Here is a 19,744-nt window from a genome sequence, read left to right on the forward strand (position 1 = left end):
AGATACATTATTCTTGCTTGTCAGCATTTTTCAGAAGGTGCATTTGTACAACTTGTGTTGCCTTAATTTGTTAGCCTTTGTAACGCATAGGTACTATGTTTAGAGTATAAAACTGCACTGTTGAAGCCATGCTTACATATATAACTGTACTGTTGAAGCCATGCTTACATATATAACTGTACTGTTGGGTTCATATTACGTTATCGAAAGATAAAGTAATCGAATGCTCAGAACTTCGAAACGGCTGCGTACCGAAACTTTTATTGTGGGGTAGGCTGTGCCCCCCACACCCCCCCGCTAAATATATATTCCAACTCCAAGATCGCACTACAGTGAGGAAAGGGCAAATATCCCAATCTTCACTGTACTGTGATCCCACAATGCGATCTTTGAAATGCGGACGTTTCAAAGTTCTGAGCGTTCGTTTACGTTATCTTTCGATACCGTAATAAGAACCCGTTACTGTTGAAGCCATGCTTAAATATGTAATTTGTACTGTTGAAGCGATGCTTACATATATAACTTTACTGTTGAAGCTATGCTTACATATGTAATTGTACTGTTGAAGCCATGTTTACATATATAACTGTACTGTTGAAGCCATGCTTACATATATAACTGTACTATTAAAGCCATGCTTACATATATAACTGTACTGTTGAAGCCATGCTTACATATATAACTGTACTGATAAAACACGAAAAAAACACGACCAACCTGGAGTGAACCTTTTAATAACACGATTAAAGCGCTTTTCAGCTTACAATAGTTAGCCTTCATCAGAACAAATAAACATACATTCAACATCCTTTTAAGGTAAAAAAGGCGCAAAAATCTGATAATTATTACATAATTAAACAATTAAATACTGAAGTTAAAAATTGACATTTAAAGTGCACGTGGATAATTTTTCCTAAGTTGAACTCAAAAAAACAAACATCCGCCATTCACATAAAGAAATAAATTATTAAATACCTTCAATTAAAATGAATTAAATAAAATAAGAATGAATTAGGTTGACCCTAACACAAAACTTTATGTATATGTATATATATGAAGGTATTTATATATAAGTATATATATGAAAGTTCTCTCTCCAAACTTTTAAGTTTCAAAAGGACACCAATTGAGAGAGCATCATTAAGGCCAGGGAATCTTCCTGCATCTAATTTCACTTGCCATTTTAGTTCCAATTCTAATAGTTTTAGAGGGAAAGGACCACCTCTAAGATTATGTTCTATATTATCAATAACCATAAATTTAAATGAATGGTCAATATAGGAATTAATATGTTTGGCCAGTGCATTGTCTGTCTTCTTGTGGTTAATGGCGTAGATATGTTCGTATATTCTATCTCTAAGCCTATGCTCAGTTTTTCCCACATAGAAGGCAGGACAACAAATACATTTGGCCAAATAAACTATTCCTCTAGAATTACAGTTGTATTTATTACGCAGTTTATATTTGGCATCATCTATCGTGAAGGAGTTATTTACATAAATATGCTTACACATGTTACATGCTTCACATTTGGTCATACCAGTCAACCTACTCACCGAGCTATATTGAAACTTTAACCTATCCTTTAAATTACGACCACGTTTAAAGGTGACATTAGGTGTATGCCCAATTTTATCTAATAAGTTCAAATTGGTTCTAAATAAGTTCCAATTCTTTTTTAGAATGTTAATACAGGAAGAACTTAGTTTAACATAAGTTGTAATAAAGCTATTATTCCTGTTAATATTATTATTACTAATTACAAGTTGTTGCCCTTCACACTCTTTATTACTCAAGTTGTCATTGGTCATATTGTTGGTACAAGGGATTTTAATAGCCAATAAAGGTTCAAAAATATTATTTTCTCTCTTTGATTTCACCTCGGCTATAATTTCTTCTAAGAGCTCCAACGGGTACTCTCTTTTAATAAATGCTTCTTTTAGGAATTGACATTCTTCCTCAAATTCAGAATCGAGAGTAACTATCCGGGCTGCTCTTACTAATTGCCCTTTTATGACCGCTTTCTTTTGATATAAAGGATGACAACTTGAGAAGTGAAGGAAGGTGTTCGAATACGTAGCTTTACGAAAAATTCTCGCTGAGTAACTATTCAGTTCAATATTTTTTGATAAAAGTATATCTAAATATGAAATTGAAAAATTATCAAAGATATAGGTAAATCTCAAAAACTCGGTAGAGGTGTTGAATGTATCAACCAAGAGTGCTGCTGTCTGATTATTACCCTTTATCAGGATAAAGATGTCGTCAAGGTATCTAGTATAAAAAACTACCGTATCCAAATATAACTTTAAGTTGAAAACAAAATCTATTTCCCAAAAGGCCATCACTAAATTTGCCACACTTGCCCCACACGGAGAACCCATAGCAACACCTACTTTCTGTACATAAAATGATTTGTCAGATATAAAGAAATTACTTGAAAGAACTAGTTCTAGACGTTCCGAGATCAAAGAAATGTCTGATTTTGGAACATTATGTTTGTGCATCATAAGTGCTACCCATTCGGTAGCAATGGTGTGGGGAATGCAGGTGTACAAATCTTTAACATCGATGGTCAAAAAATTGCAATTAGCATCAAAATCAAGAGTGTTAATATGTTTCAAAAAAGACCATGAGTCTTTACAGATTTGTTTCTCACCTGCTACTACTTTTTGTAAGAAGAAGTCTATAACTTTAGCACAAACATATAAAGGTGATCCTCTTCCATCTACCAGTGGTCTCATAGGTGGATCATGTAAGTCTTTGTGGATTTGTGGGATCCCAAAGAAACTCGGGTAGATAGGGAAAGAAGTGGTCATATAATTCAAGACATTTTGTTCTATGCGCCCCTCTATGAACAAATCATTAATACATGATTTCACTAAATTATAAGCTTTATTCACTTCTGATCTAGAACTTAATGAATATGATTCTTTTTCTAATAAGGTTCTTATCCGAGAATTATAATCATCGATGTCAAACACTACAATACCACCTCCTTTATCCGGCTTACATAGTCGGATCTTCTGTGAATGGACACATTTGATTAAATCAAATTCTTTAGAACTAACTATATCATAAGTTTTTTCTTTAGCCAAATATCTAAAGTCCAATTCACAGACAGATTCAAACATTTGAATAGCAGGGTGTAGGGGTGGATTAAATGTACTAGGTATGTGAAAACATGAAGTTCCTAAACTAATAGTGTCACCAAACAAGAGTGGAAGTTCAACTTTCTCGTATAAAGTTTAAGATCGAGGATAGTAGAGGTAAGGTCAATTTTTGTATAAGGAACATATGCTTGACCTTTAGATAATAATTCAACCAAGTCTTGCGGTAATGGGCAAGAGGAAAAATTATATACTTTAAAGTCCTTATTATGGTCATACAAAATTATAGGCCTATAAGGTCCTGAAACATCTTCTATACCTTCCAAAACAGTACCTTCATAGTTATTGTCAATACTATTAACAGATAAATCTAGTATATTAACGGAGGAGGGCTCAGTGTTAATCAAGATGTCATTTTCACCGAGTTCCTCCTCAATTAAAAATTTTTAGACCTAGTGTTAAAATTATGAGCAGGTCTTTGTTGTTTAGGTCTAGCCCCATTATAATCTTGGTATAGTCCATTATTAGAAGAAGTAACAGTTTTGATGTTATTAGTTCTTATATTAGAATTATAATTGGCTCTAGAATTGTTCTCAAGCCTTTCACTTCTTCTTAAAGGTGGAAATTCTGTATCGTCGTTAGGGTAATTGTCATCAAGTCCAGAGTTATCAACAATAATGTCCGCAGAGTCTGATGCCCTTCGGTTACTGGACTCAGTCATAGAACCAGCTTTATGACTGGTATTTTTAGAACTAAAACGTTGCCAAGACTGTGCTGGGGAAGGCACAGGGTATGCTGTGTCTTCGTTATATGCTTTAATGTCTCTTTCGAGTTTCCTGCTCTTATTTGCCTGAAGCTTGCACAAGTGTTTATCAGTACTTGTCATTGACCTAGAATAGTCATACTTATATCTTTTAAACTCAGGATCACTGGTTACCATTTTATCCAGAACTAAAATAGTGTCAGTCAATTCATTCACCAAAATAGAGTAATGTTTGGTCATTAGGTTAAGCAGTTCGGTTCCCTGCCGATCAAATAGTTGAACCAGTTCTTTATAAAAAGGAGAGTCATTCACAAGGCCCGTAGGATATTGGGTCCTACGCAGCCCTTTCGGTATTACTTTAACTTTCAAACATTCCTTAAAGTAAGCGATTTCAAGTTGTGTCTTTTTTAACTTAAACAAATAATTGTCAAGAGATTTAAGGTTACTTACTATATCTGGTGTTACATTTTTGTCTTGAACTGGTCGGTCTCCGTTACTGGTAGATGTAACATGGCCTGCTGTATCCCTTCCGAATACAAAAGTGTCTTTAATTAAAAAAGACATTGTTGGCGAGTTACTTGTTAAAGTAGTGTTAGTAATACGCTGTCCTGAAGAGGTAAATGGTGGTGAATTAACGAATACGACAGTCTGTCGGTTAATGGTACTAGGTTGCGACTGTATAGTCGAGTCCTCCGGTCTAGCAATGTTCAACGTAGCTCTCGGTGACCTTTGACCTGGTGGCGGAGTGCTGTCATCATTAGTGCCCCTCATGGTGTAGTCCTCTGGATCGCAACCTGGCTGTCTATTTAGCTGGTTAATCGTCAAATTAGAACCGTCAACAAACGGAACATTTAAACAAGAAGTTTTGGTAGCCATAAAGTCTTTAACTTTTGATTCGAGTCAACTTGATCCAAACGTGCACACAATGATTCAATCTTAGACATGAGCAGTGAAAAACTCTCATTTTCCATAGCTGGAAGTTGTAGTCTTACAGTTTTATCGTTAGAATCTGCTGTATCAGCTGATTGTAGTCCAGACAGGTTCGGAACAACAGGTGAAGTCGAGTAGGACGCCATAAACTTAGAAAAAATAAAATCCACGAAACAAACTGATAAAACACGAAAAAAACACGACCAACCTGGAGTGAACCTTTTAATAACATGATTAAAGCGCTTTTCGGCTTACAATAGTTAGCCTTCATCAGAACAAATAAACATACATTCAACATATATATAACTGTACTGTTAAAGCCATGCTTACATATGTAATTGTACTGTTGAAGCCATTTTTACATATTTGTACTGTTGAAGCCATGCTTACATGTATAACTTTACTGTTAAAGCCATGCTTACATATGTGATTGTACTGTTAAGCCATACTTACATATATAACTGTACTGTTAAAGCCATGCTTACATATGTAATTGTACTGTTGAAGCCATGCTTACATATATAACTGTACTGGTGAAGCCATGCTTACATATATAACTGTACTGTTAAAGCCATGCTTACATATATAACTGTACTGTTGAAGCCATGCTTACATATATAACTGTACTGTTAAAGCCATGCTTACATATATAACTGTACTGTTAAAGCCATGCTTACATATGTAATTGTACTGTTGAAGCCATTTTTACATATTTGTACTGTTGAAGCCATGCTTACATGTATAACCTTACTGTTAAGCCATGCTTACACATATAACTGTACTGTTGAAGCCATGTTACAAGTATGTTTTGCTGAAGCTGTTGTATGTATATAATTGTACTGTTGATACTTCCCACTTTGTAATTCATTGTTCTATGTTTGTGTCTTTCGGCTTTTCCTGGTTAGGGGTCACCACAGCGGAACTCCGGTCCGCTAATGATTGGCAGTTGATTTTTATGTACTGGCTTGCCAGGCCTGACGCACAACCTTCAACGAAGGTACGCCCATTCACGCATGTCTCCACGCAGAAGACGCTCTATCTGAGAATTGAACCGGACAGCATCTTACTGTGAGGCGACAATGCTACAGCAAAAATCTCTAAATGTTCTAAAGGATTTGTAAATGTTTGATTTGTATCCGTTTTGAAGATTTTCTCTGCGGCTACAGCTGAAAGAGAGTTGCCATGCCCACTTGGACTATCCCAGTAAACAGATGTAAAAAAAATTAATAAATACACAAATACTTCCCTCCATACATGCATAACTACATACACATATACATTAATTAATTAATTAATAGTTATCAGAATATAGCCCTTCCTAGGAGACAGGTAATGATTAGAAAGGCAGGCACATTAACCTGTGTGATAGGTCATTTTCAAGGTATATAGAGGAGAAAAAGTACTGCAATAAAAGCAAAGGTCTTCCTTGTAGACAAATTACATTACTGACTATAATGCTTGGAGGACCTTTCCTGTGGCTGCGACCTGGTGAACAGATTTGTTAGAAGGATTACAGCTAAATTGAACTGAACCATGTAAAGTATCAAAAAGAACCCTGCATTTATATTGGTGGGAAACACTGAGCCACATGTAGTCATTCCAACTAGAAAGGAGTTCCAATGCAGTTGTAAACACTGTCAGTTCACCATGTTTGATTCTATGCTGCATAAAATGTCTAAAATGGCATAGTAAGTTTCATATTGCATCATCAGAAGTAGTCAAATGAAACATATTAGCCAGCACACCTTGGCATTTGTTCTACAAATGTATGAATTGGTGCTCAGTTCCTCTGCCCTAATAAAACCTAAATGTTCCCATGAGATGTCCAGAAACAGAGCTGAACTGTAACTGCACTCTTTGAAACATCCATGCATTCCATGTGAGTGTTGCCATAGCAGGAAGCAGGACAGGACAAACCAGACATGCCTGTCTTTAGCTACAGTTCTCTGCTCATCCTGTGAGATTCCCAGGAGTGTGTGTGAGTGTGTGAGTGTCTGTGTGTGTTTGTCCATCTCCTGGGTCTGGTCTGTCTTTGAACATTTTCCCCAATAGGCCATACCTTGTCTTCCTCCTGTGTGATGCATGCAGGGTCCTCACTATGTTCCCAAACCAGATCGACTCGCTCACCTCAACCCAGAGATGCAGCAGCTCTGGTTTAAGATCTTCACAGGTTACCATGCTTTTCACTCAGCAGCCACGTGCAGGAATCTCATTTCTTCCACTCCGTATTCTTGATTGCATCTTTTTAGTCATTTCCCAAAGCTCATGACCATAGATGAGAAGGAGACCTAGAATGATCTCTTAAATGCAGGTCTCTGTCCTGAGACTCATCCCTCCCATCGCTCTTCACCATCAGAATCCAATACACCCAACTACTTAGTCAGTTTCCTGATCTCGCATCCCCTCACTTGTGAATAAGACCATGAGTCACTTAGACTCCACCAGATGGAGCAGCTGCTTCCATCACACCTGCAGAGGCTGATCCAGATCTACTCTTTTCCAGCAGAGATGCCGAACTTGTTATGTGGAGGAGCTGATGATCCTCTCATCTTCTTCACATTCAGCAACGAACTGTTCTACTACATGACAGAAATTGCAGACAGTTGAGGGCAAGATTACATCATTATTTGAAAACAATAGCAATGCAACCCTTATATCCCCAAGCCTTCAGCTGCACTGTGAAAATCATTAACGTGAGGTGAACAAGGTACATCCTTGGCACATTCCTACAACCTACCTTGAATATATTTAGCTTAGTCCAAGGAGGTGGACACAACTTTCATCCACAGCTACAGGGACTGACTGGCACACAGCAGAGACTCTGGTACCCCTGTATCACCTTCCACCAGACATTCTGCGATACTCAATCATATGCATTCTCCAAGTTCACAAAACAGATGTAGCCTAAACCAGCAACTCACTTAACCAGGCCAGTAGCAGTACAGTTAAAGGTAGCTGAGTCACTGCTGCATTACAGTAATAGAATCTGCATTGGTCCTTCTGAATCAGAAGCTCATTTGTCAGATGGAGTTTCTTTGTTGAGCATCCCACAGTAGACTGTCTTATGGAAGCCATGGATCGTGATCCCTCTAGAAGTGGAATGCACCTTGCTGTCAGTGTTTGTGAAAATGGAGTGCAGTGCTCATGTAACAGGTGCTTTTTTCCAGGCCTGTCAGTACCTACCAGTCAGATCTGGAGAGCCCATGCTTCTTTAACTTAGCAGCTTCCCTTACTACTCATGTCAACTAGCAGGTCCTTGGGTCATCACAATGGTAACCAATGAACACCTTCCAGCTATGGCTCCTTCCCACTATTTCAACAACTGAGGTGTTTAGCAGAGTCCATTCAGGATTCTATCCATGATCTCTTCTGATATACAAAAGAAGATATTTTGTAGGTAGATTTTGAACTTGACCTGCACAGAGGCATCTGCTAGGCATTTCCAAGACAGCTTTGCTACACATTTGAGTTTTATGGCGCTGTCCTGCTGCAGCTTTGAACATATGATCCAACCAAGTGATGATTAGTTGGCTACTCAGCCCTTTTCTTGACATGAGTGTCCAAAATGTATGATTTCAGGTTTCATGACAAGTTGGCATAAGACCTCAAAAGAGATTACTATATGCCCTCCTTCAAGAAGATATGGTACAGTACACCTTGTCAAAATACCACTGGTCTAGTTTATTTTTTGGTAATGTAATTCCATTTACAGCTTGCCCTGAAATGAAAAAAGTTCTTTCCAATTTAGTTTTCATATTGTCTAATCTTACTACTTGATTATTTCTTGTTGAAAAATTCTCTCTATATTGCATATTTATGGCATGTTCTATTTCAAAACATATATCTACCCATATTAAGTCACCTCTTATAAATTTATAACATATTGAGAATAATTTTCATGACCTAAATTTTCCTTCATAATTCATGTCTTTCATCCTCTTAACTTTCTTAGTAAAACATTTCTGTTCTCCCTCTCCATCTTTTTAATATCCTCTCCTGAATAAGAAGAGAATCCTATTCTAAAACAGCTCTTATTAGTACTAATAATTTAAAAACTGGTCCTAACACATTAAAGTTCATATAGGATAGTGTTCTTAAAATTAATCATATTATAATTCAGCATTTTTTAAAAGATGATTTAGATGGCCTTCAAATCCCAACCTTTAATTTATCTTAATTCCTAAATTCTCAAGCTCTTAAGATTACTCAAGTTTGATTGCAATCCAAACTATAAGGGTATGCAGGATATAACTCCAGTTAGTTTACTGACTTTTGGCCAAAGATGTTCTGGTACCAAATACACTTATAATCAGCCATGCATTTAAAACATGTTTGTTAATTACATTCCATGACTAACAAAGTACCTGATCCTAGGTACCATGCATAAAGTAAATGAAAACAGCACCATGCATAAAATATATGAAAACAGAAGAGCAAAGGATTTTGACACTTAATCTCAGCATGGTTAAAGCATTGCATAATATAAGCAAATAAAAAATGATAATAAATAAGAGCAGTCAGTCTCCATTTAGCGTAAACAGTCTCTCCTAAAAGAAACCTAAAAATGATAAAGATTGTCAGTTGGTCTGGTAAATCCATGTCCTATCCAGGAACTCAGTGTATCGCAAAAAGTGAGTCACAGAATGAACAAGTATAAAAGCCACAACAGAGATGTGAGGAGAGAGCTGTCCCAGAGTGTTATGGTAGAGGACTAACTTCACTTCTTGTTGTTTGAAAAAAAAAATGTTTTAAACTTAAGATTGTAAGCAAAAGTAATACAGTCCAAAACTTCATATGTTAATTCTTCTCCTTTAAAAGTACTGAAGAAATCATCTCAAGCAGACTTAGTCACTGGAATAACTCAACTTTTATTTATAGGTATTTTTGTCCACCAACCGGACTTTTATCAGATCAGCTTTTCAATAACAACTTTACCTTTAAAAAACTAAATTTATACTTAATGAAAACAAAGAATCATAATTCATGATTGACATAGTAATACATAGTAATAAGCCATATAATCATACATAGCAATAAACCAAATGAGGAGTAACTCATGGCAGGTTATCTAATTACCAGTTTGTCTGTCATGATTTATGATCCTTTGTTTGCTGTTATTGAAAATCAGCTGACAAATGGTACTTAAGTTTGAACATATTGTCAAGAATCACATCAGTGTCTCTCACCCTTTTTTATGCAGATGTTAACATACACCCCCTTAAAATAACCTCTAAGGTAAATACATTTTCAGGATACAATTCAGATGCTTGGCTAAGCTTATAAAGGCCCCAGCAGCTGTTAGCCTAGTATGCATCTGTGAATCTATGATCCAGCTAATTCCACTGCACACAAGTTTCCCATTTCAGGGATGACCTTGGAAGTACTGCCTAGCTAAGTAACTTACTTACAGTCACACAGTAGGCAAATGGAGGTGGAAAGAATAAAACCTTCTACATGCAGACTCCACACAGAAGGCACTCCAGCCGAGAATCGAAAGTGGTTCTCCCATTCGATTCTCGGCTGGAGCGCCTTCTCTGTGGAGTCTGCATGTCCTCCCCACAGTCGAGTGGTGTTCAAAAGACATGAGTAGAATGGGCGTGCCTTCGTTGAAGTTTGGGTGTAGAGCTGGCACCTGTAAAAAATCTACTGCCAATCATTAGCAGACCGGAGTTCCACTGTGGCGACCCCCTAACCGGGAAAAGCCGAAAGAAGAACAAACAAACAAACCCTGTGGTTACAGGAAACAACTCATTAACAGTTCAGAGTCTTAATCCTCTGTGCTAACCTCCAGAGTATGACATGAGGTACAAGTATATATATATATATATATATATATATATATATATATATATATATATATATATATATATATATTCCTCATAAAATATAGGGAGAAATGAAAGAAATCTGGGAAGAACAGACAGGCAGCAAATTCAACTTGTTCTTCACTCAGATGAGTATCAGATAAACTAATATGCATTCAGTGGAGAACAACTTCCATGTAATCTGTTATGTGGTCCGGCTCTTTCTACTGGAAAGAAGGGGATTAGCTAATTGTCAGCATGTGATAATGTACACCTCTGCCTTTTTATGTGACCTCTTTCAGTGCCAACATATGCACTATGAAAGGCAGAGAAACTAGGATTAAGCAATGTCATTGCGTAGCTCCCAGCAGAATAAGCACCAAAAGTTAAACGCTGAATGTGATCCGAGAGTTAAACCAGTTGAATACCACGGGAGTTAAACCACAGTGGAATGGATAATGCTTGATTAGTAGTCTATGATCCATGGAGTTAAAAACTGCTGAAGAATCAAGGAGGACCAAGACATGATATGACCAACAATCCCTTGCCATGAATGTCTACTAACTAAGTGTATAAGGGCAGTCTTGCCTTTTTACCTAGATGTAACACTAGAATGGCAGGGATCCAGTAACAATTCCCTATTTAAGGTCGAATCATGTAGGATATTCCTCGGTGCAATGCTCCCCAGGTATTTCCATCATTCTTTATGTGAGCATTGAAGTCTTCCAGTGAGACAATAGATGGTACTGTGCCAAGCATTATTGTTGTGGCTTTCCCAAAGGTTAATCAGTTAAGTACATGTGCAAAAATAGTTTTTTTTTCTTCCTTCAAGTCACAGTCAGATTGCAGTGCCTTTTCTTTTTACTGACATAAAATCAGTGGCACGGTACTAAGCCAGGGAGACTTGAGTATCCCAAACCTACCTGCAGTGTCTTCTGAGGGCTAACTCCAAAATAAGAGGGACCATTCTCCACCTAAGAAGTGTAGTTTAGAACAAGGCTCTGCAGAGATAAGATCAGCTGTTTAATTAGCTAGTACTTTTCAAGCTGCCGCACAAAGCTGTGGCTCCTCCCCCAGGAGTGAGCTGACATTCCATGTCACAGCCGTCATTGTCAGAATCTAGTAGTCCATTACAACCCACTCCTGCCTACTCTTAACTGACATTACACCTGAACCCTCTTATCTTGCAGGTGGTGAGCCCACACAAAGTCTTCACTCTGATTATTTTTTTTTTTGGGGGGGGGGGGGGCTTTGAGTCCAAACTGGCTTATGTGAGCTACTTCGCTGTTAGCTCAAATGGTTAAGCATCAGGCCAATGTGAATGTTTCATGAGTATGTGTGGGTTTAAATCTGAGTGTAGACTATTTTGTCCCTCAGGGATCAGTTCTGGGACCACTCCTTTTTGTCATTTTACTTCTGTGAAGTAAAAGCCAATGTCAAGGGCCTCTGGATGATGAAAATTTGCAGACAACTCCAAATTAAGAGCAGTCATAGAATCCCCCACCAACATTAATGTTCTCCAGGAAGGGCTGACACAGACAAATAACTTTTATCAGAGCCATGGGCTAAAACTAAATGCCAAGAAATGCATAATAGTATCCTTCAGAAAGTCATCCACCCCGGTAAGTTTCATATTGACAACACACCACTAAGAGTCAACCTACTAGTCAGGGACTTGGGGACACACACAAACAGTAATCTAGCCTTTGACCATTACGTGTCTGAAGTAGTGAGGAAATCATATTTATGTTGTGCAATTTATAAACAAAGTTATAATATCTTGGTCCAAGGAGGTCATTGTTCCATTGTATTTCAGCATTCTTCATCCAACAATTCCTCGCTGAACGAATACAAGGCGTAAGTAACGTGTCCTATGCAGATCATATCAAAGCCCTATCTCTGTATTCTGCTCCTACAGGCTGTTGAGGGGAGACCTTTGCCTGGCATACAAGACATGGTTGGACCCTAACCTGATGGATCTCCTGCATATCCTCAAAACAAACAGCACCAGAATTACCTGTTCTAAAGACTTAAACATTGCCTGTGATACAACTAGGACCTGCTGGAGACCCAGGTATGTATCCCAGAGACTACCCTTACTCTGGAATAGGCTCCCCATCCATGTGAAGCAGAGCTCCTTCCTAATCCAAATTAAGTGCAACTTGGACAATTGGATGGGGAACAGGAAATTCATCCCTGTTTTGGCACCAGTGTCTCTAATGGACACAGGCAGCCTGTAAATGGTTCCTCTCCCAAGCCCTAATTGTAAATGGTTCATCTCCCAAGACCCTTTTTGTACTTATCAAGGGTATCAGAACTTGGCAAAGATTTGGGAAGCATGGCTAGGCCTAAAAAGGCTCTTATGGTCATTATCATAGTGCACACCTATGAACCTATTAGTATTTGCAGATGAAGAATGCCTCCAGGCCTAGATCCCAGTATCCATGTTTGGGAGAGATTCTTTTAATCACATTGAAACAGCAATCATGAGAATAATTTTGATTGTCATTTTTGGTCTGACCCCACATCTTATAACTGTCCATCAATGGCTGGCCATGCCAGTAGTACACAGCTCCAGACAACATAGCCATAGGGAACTCAGGGGCATGTGGACTGCCCTGCCATAAGATCTTGATCCCATAAGGAGTGTATATTTTTTATATATGGTAGTCTGCATCATACTGACCTGGAGATAAGAACAGTGGCACAGTAACAAGAATGTGCCATACCTTGTCATACAGTATGAATCTTACAACAGAAAGTCAGGGCTACACTGAACAAGAATTATGTATGTACACACACACACACACACACACACACACACACACACACACACTACGCACCTATTGATATTTAGTCACATGCACAGCATACACACCTATAGGTACTTAATCACACACACACACACAGCATGCACAAATATGGGTACTTAATCACACACACAGCATATACACCTATGGGTACTTAATCACACGCACACACACAGCATGCACACCTATGGGTACTTAATCACACACACACACAGACACACACACACACACACACACACACACACACACACTACGCACCTATTGATATTTAGTCACATGCACAGCATACACACCTATAGGTACTTAATCACACACACACAGCATGCACAACTATGGGTACTTAATCACATGCACACACACAGCATGCACACCTATGGGTACTTAATCACACACACACACACACTACGCACCTATTGATATTTAGTCACATGCACAGCATATACAGCTATGGGTACTTAATCACACACACAGCATATACACCTATGGGTACTTAATCACACGCACACACACAGCATGCACACCTATGGGTACTTAATCACATGCACACACACAGCATGCACACCTATGGGTACTTAATCACACACAGACACACACACACACACACACACACACACACACACCTATGGGTACTTGATCACAGACACAGTATACACGCCTATGGGTACTTAATCACGCACACACAGCATGCACAACTATAGGTATTTAGTCACACACACATAGCATACACACCTGTGTGAGTACTTAATCACACACACAGCATACACACCTGTGAGTAATTAATCACACACACAGCATGCACAACTATGGGTTCTTAATCACACACAACATACACACCTGTGTGTGTGATTAAGTACCCATAGCATGCACCACTATGGGTACTTACAACTATGGGTATTTACACTCACCGTGCACACCTATGGGTGCTCCCTCACACATAGAATGCACACCTAAAGGTACTTTGGAGGACCAACTTCTTCTTTTTCTTCTTTCGGCTTTTCCCGGTTAGGGGTCGCCACAGTGGATCACCTGTCCGCTCATGTTTGGTAGTGGAGTTTTACGGTGTTGAGTTGCCAGCCCGGCGCCCAACCTTCCACAGAAGGCACACACATGCACAAACTCACACCTAAGGCTAATTTAGAGTGTCCAGTCCACCTACCACATGTCTTTGGGATGTGTGAGGAAATCGGATCACCTGGAGGAAATCCACGCGACCACAGGGAGGACATGCAGAGTCCGCACAGAAGGCACCCCAGCCGAGGATCGAACCAGAGAACCTCTTGCTGTGAGGTGGCAATGCTAACTGCTGCACCACCGTGGCCACCCACTTTGGAGACCAACAATTCATCTAAAATGTGTCTTTGGGAAAACCCCTCATGTTCACACAGAAGGTACCTCAGCCAATACCCAGACTGGAGAACCAAGCAGAACCAGACAGCAGCAGTAAGAGTAACCAGCACAACCAGCACATTGTTTTACATTTTTTTTCAATTTCTTTTTCTTTCTTTTTTTATTTTTTTTTTTGTTCCTGATCTCACTACATTAAGGTCTCAGTGCTGTATTCTTCAGTGTTCTTTGTCTCATCCTTATTAGCTGGCCTATTCCAGACTATTCCTCTGAAGTTTGAAAACTCTCTTTAAAATATCCTTTTATTTGGAAAGCAGTTATAAGCTGGATTATCATGTTTCTGAATAAATACCTTTTGATTAACCAAAGACATTATATTTTTTTTTTGGTCATTGTTTTCTTTATTCATTGCTGACAGCCGCGGTGGTGCAGCGGTAGCATTGTGGCCTCACAGCAAGAGGTTGTCCTGTTCGATTCTTGGCTGGAGCACCTTCTTTGTGGAGTCTGCATGTCCTCCCCGCGGTCGAGTGGTGTTAGAAAGACATGCTTGAATGGGTGTGCCTTCGTTGAAGGTTGGGCGTCAAGCTGGCACCTCGACACCGTGAAAATCTACTGCCAATTATTAGCGGACCGGAGTTCCACTGTGACGACCCCTAACCGGGAAAAGTCAAAGGAAGGTTTTCTTTCTTCATTGCTGATTGAAGTATATATAGTGTAGAGTGTGAAACTCTATATTTGTCAAATCCAAGAAGAAAAAAAAACATCTAGTATTGCATTTTGGGCAAAAGTGTCATAGTGCTAGATAAGTTGGGAATGCTTGGATTATGTTATTACTTCAGCACTGTTCTTTTAACATATCAACCAGTAGTTGCAATTTAAAAAGACTTAAAGCTTGCATTGATGGCACCTGCTTATGCTATATATGATGTGGGATTATATGGAGGGTAAATAAATTTTTGATGGAAGTAAGCATTGTTATTGCCGCACTTTCTGTTTTAGCAAATTCTATTTCACATGCAATTGAGCCAACATTTTGTTCTGTTCTAGATTCCAAGTGGAGGCCTTACAGAAATCTGCAAGAAAGCTACATCTCCTGGACATATCAGCTCTGTTTCTGACTGGTTGATTTCTGTTGGACTTCCAATGTACGTTGACATACTCACAGCTGCAGGAGTGGATAGTTTAGACAAAGTGCCCTCCCTATCAGAAGACTGTCTTCAAGAGGCTGGCATAAAGGACCAGAAGCACATATACTGGCTTGTGGGAGCAGCAAAATTACTGAACCCTGAAAACATAAAATTATAACACAAGTATGGCTAAATGCTGGTGTCCAGCTTGACTTTATAACAGGGGTCGATAAATGTATTCATCAGTGAGTTCTCTCCTCCCCTTCAAGAATAAGAAAAGGGAAGCCACTTGAAAGCATTTACAAGCTGAGGTGCAATTTGGGTATTATGTTGCCGACTCGTGTGTGGAGCCAACTAATCTCCTCATTTGCTCAGTGCAGAAATGATGCTCAACACAGAGTTTAGCTAGGTCAGGGGGCTACTGAGTTGCTTGATTGTCAGCAATTTCTGTGACTATAAAGCCTCGTGTGCTTACAGTCTCTGTTTGCAAAGACCCATACATTTTAAAGCTGCTGTTTAGAAGTTAAACTTTTTGCCTTACTGTAAGCTTTTAACATGTTATCTAAGTAGTATTTGCTAACATAATGGTAATATAGCTGCCTATTTTGGAAGTTATTGACTGCATTTACAGTTTCCAAATAAACTTGAGCTAATTAAAGTTGTCTGCCTGCTAAAATGGCACAAAGTACTAATGCTATAAACTTATTCTGATGTATCTTAGCGTATTACAACTTGAGGTAACATAAAGGCCAGGAAAACAGTTTTTTTCTTCTCACTAGGCTAGTCTTTATAGACAGTTACAAATGGCATTAAGTACACATTAGAGTATATATATATTTCCAAATATCATCTGTAGCTGGCTTCTTCAGTTTATCTCACTTTTAGTCATACTGTTTTGTGGCAGTCTTTTATGTTTCAGCAATAATTTGTATATTGCATTGCGTCCAAGTACAATGCTTGTTTAGCCATACCTCAGGGCAGAGGTGCTGTCATACATGAAGAATTAAAGGAAACCTTCAGAGCACATGGCAGAACTGGAAAACTGGATTTTCTAGCAGTGATAATAGTGAGGGCATGTAGTCTTTGCAGATGCCTTCTGGCAGTACCTCTGCTTCTTAGAGTCAGGACAGCCCCCACTGCTTTGGGCAGACCTGAGTATATTTAAATTCATTCAGATATAGAGAGCAGGTCCAATAAGCAGTGTATTGTCTGTATACAGTAGTCAGCAAAAGATTGTAAGACTGAAGAGAAGGCAGACCCCACAGCACTACCCTTACTGAGGTGAACACTTTACATTTTACAATAACATTGCATCTCATTTGGTTCTGGCTTATGTCTGTCTTGTCTCAGAAGTGGTGATTTGCCAGGTGCAAGACTAACCAGTGCAGGAAGGATTGAGTGCTGCCCCAGTGGCTGCCCATTAGCTTTGAAAATGAGCAAAGTACCCAAAAATATGCAGCAGTCAAATAAGCCATTTGTTCAGATAGGCTCACAGGTCACAGAAGGACATTGTATTTGGCATAAAGAGATGGGAGACAGTGCTAGAAAGCTAAACAAAAGTCAAGATTTAGAGTAGGGAAGACATAAATGAGTCATAATATAGCATAGCATAGCCCTTCACATATGCTTCCCAGATTAATATCACTTGGTCCTTGCCTTTCCCTTACCTCTGAATTTCAGGAGCATCCCTACATTTATAAGAATGAATCTGTGGCCGAGTATGGAATTTACAGACAACCAACAATGCCAGTTATTAAAATTACATAATTGATTTTATCTTTACAACATTCTTAATGAATGGCACAGTATTTTAAATCATAACTTTCAAAATTCTTAATAAACAGTACAATATTTTAAAATTATCCTTCATTTTAGGTATTGGTCATTTATTTTGAGTTTGTTCTGATGCTTTAAAGCAAGAGATTTAGAGCTATGTCTTGCTATACACCTATTTTATTCAAAGTATAAATAATGTTTTATTTAAAATTTCTTTTCATTTATTTTTGAAGTGGAAAGTTCATTTAGATGTTAAATAAAAATTTTATATGGAATTTTTGCTTTCCAACAGTAGCATTTAGCACCATAAGTGGGCTGTTGTCCATGTACCGTACTTGGAATGAGGCCACAAATCACTGCACTAAGTATTGATGTTGCCAGTTTCAATAACTGAACAAATCTCCACAGGCAGTATTTACTACAGGATTCTCTGGACATGCACTTGGGAGGTATCACACAAAATGGCTTGGCTTTCTGAAGGTATATAATAATTAATCAAAAAAGGGACAGTAAACTGAGACTAATTTAAAGGATGAGCAGCACAGAATGTCGCCACAACATTATTTCCTAAGGCCATCTAACTGCAAATTAGAGAAACATGTTGATTCAAAACTGGCTTATGTTCTGCATTCGTTGCAGGAATCCTAACCTAGGCAATTGCCATACAATACATAATTCAGCTTATTCATGGTCCACAGGTTTTACTTCCTGGAGCTGCTTTTTTATTCACAGGTGGCCTAGTAAGCTGTCTTTTGCTTATACAAATCCTCAAACATTCATTCAGGAAAGTCTGAGAATTCTCTGTCGAGAACAACAACTTTCAGTGCCTTTGAGACTCTTCCAAGTGACAGGGACTTCCTGAGAGCCCTGGGCTGTTGGGCTTCCCAATGGGGAAGTTCCAGTCATATGTTAAGGCTGCAGGAGGGCCTTCCAGTACTGTTTTAATAAATGTTTTAATAAGGAGAAGTATCCGGTTAGCTGTAGATATTGTATTACCCAACAAGACCATAAGACTTTTCTATCATTTTTTTAAGAAGTAATTTGCTGAGAAATATTAAATATTCTTAAACAAGTCTATAGAACAGTAAGTTGTTATCACTGCACATTTATGTGGACTGATCAGAGTTATGTAACGTGTTAGTCTTTATATATAACTTTGTTCATGTCCAGGCATGTTCTCGTTTAAGACTGGTGGTTCTTCAGGTCCACCAAGACCCAACACAACTTCCTCTCGTGTCATTAAACAGTCCTGTACTGCAATCTCTTTAACCTTAAATAACACCTCACTGTGTGTAACCCTGCTTCCTAGATCTGCAGCATCTGCAGATCCAGATGTTGATCTTGAGTGTTGCACGGACTCAGTTATTTCTAAGGTTCATAATGATGAACACAGACCTGGGCAGTTTTCATCTGAATTACAGCAATGTAATGCTTTTCTACCTAACTTGTTACCTGCCTTAATTTAAGGAGGATGTATTTCAGTTTTCTTGCTGACTGTTTAATGCACAGCTTCATGGAAACTTAAGGTGACCTTTGAAATCCAATAAGATTGATATGACAGGTGAGGAGTGCTTAACAGAGGCAGTAAAGTAAAACAATTATTTTTTCACAGTAAACATGATCTGTCATGCATACTATGAGTATACGACTAACTCAAGTAAAAAAAAGTAAAACTACATTACCCACACAGAGATGCCTTCATTAGTCAGTAATTTATTTGTAAGCTGTGGGCTGATGCAAATCAGTATAAGCCCCTTGATATTTAGAAAACATCACTTATAAATGCAGCTGTACATGAAGCAGAATGAGGAATACATACATCCAGGTACACAAGTAAAGAAGTTTAAAATAAAATGTATTTTTCTGGTAATCTGTATAACCCCTTCATATTCTGCAGCACCAATGCATGGCAATAAATGCAGTGCTGTTGTACACAGCTGTATTGCTACCTTTTTGTACTTATTTGCCTGAGTGCCATTTTTCTGACACTGTTCAGGACAGCAGCTCAGTTAAATCAAAAACTGAACAAAGTAATTGTGAACATTTGCTATCATGGAGCATGCTTAAGTGCAAAATGCAT

General features: G+C 38.4%; 1 protein-coding gene across 7 annotated transcripts in view; it reads left to right on the forward strand.

Moving 5' to 3' along the window:
- Positions 1–18,156, forward strand: part of SASH1 (SAM and SH3 domain containing 1) — a 1,700,050-nt gene extending 1,681,894 nt beyond the window's left edge. For all 7 annotated transcript variants that reach the window (XM_044068900.1, XM_044068881.1, XM_044068872.1 and 4 more), the window contains one exon: positions 15,809–18,156. In XM_044068900.1, the coding sequence (XP_043924835.1) occupies positions 15,809–16,066 (258 nt within the window). In that variant the 3' untranslated portion in view covers positions 16,067–18,156. The remainder of the gene's footprint in view (positions 1–15,808) is intronic.
- The last annotated feature ends 1,588 nt before the right edge of the window (positions 18,157–19,744 follow it).

Source organism: Protopterus annectens, chromosome 1.part0 (assembly GCF_019279795.1).
Source record: "Protopterus annectens isolate FY-2018-M chromosome 1.part0, PAN1.0, whole genome shotgun sequence".
Classification (NCBI taxonomy): Eukaryota; Metazoa; Chordata; order Ceratodontiformes; family Protopteridae; genus Protopterus; species Protopterus annectens.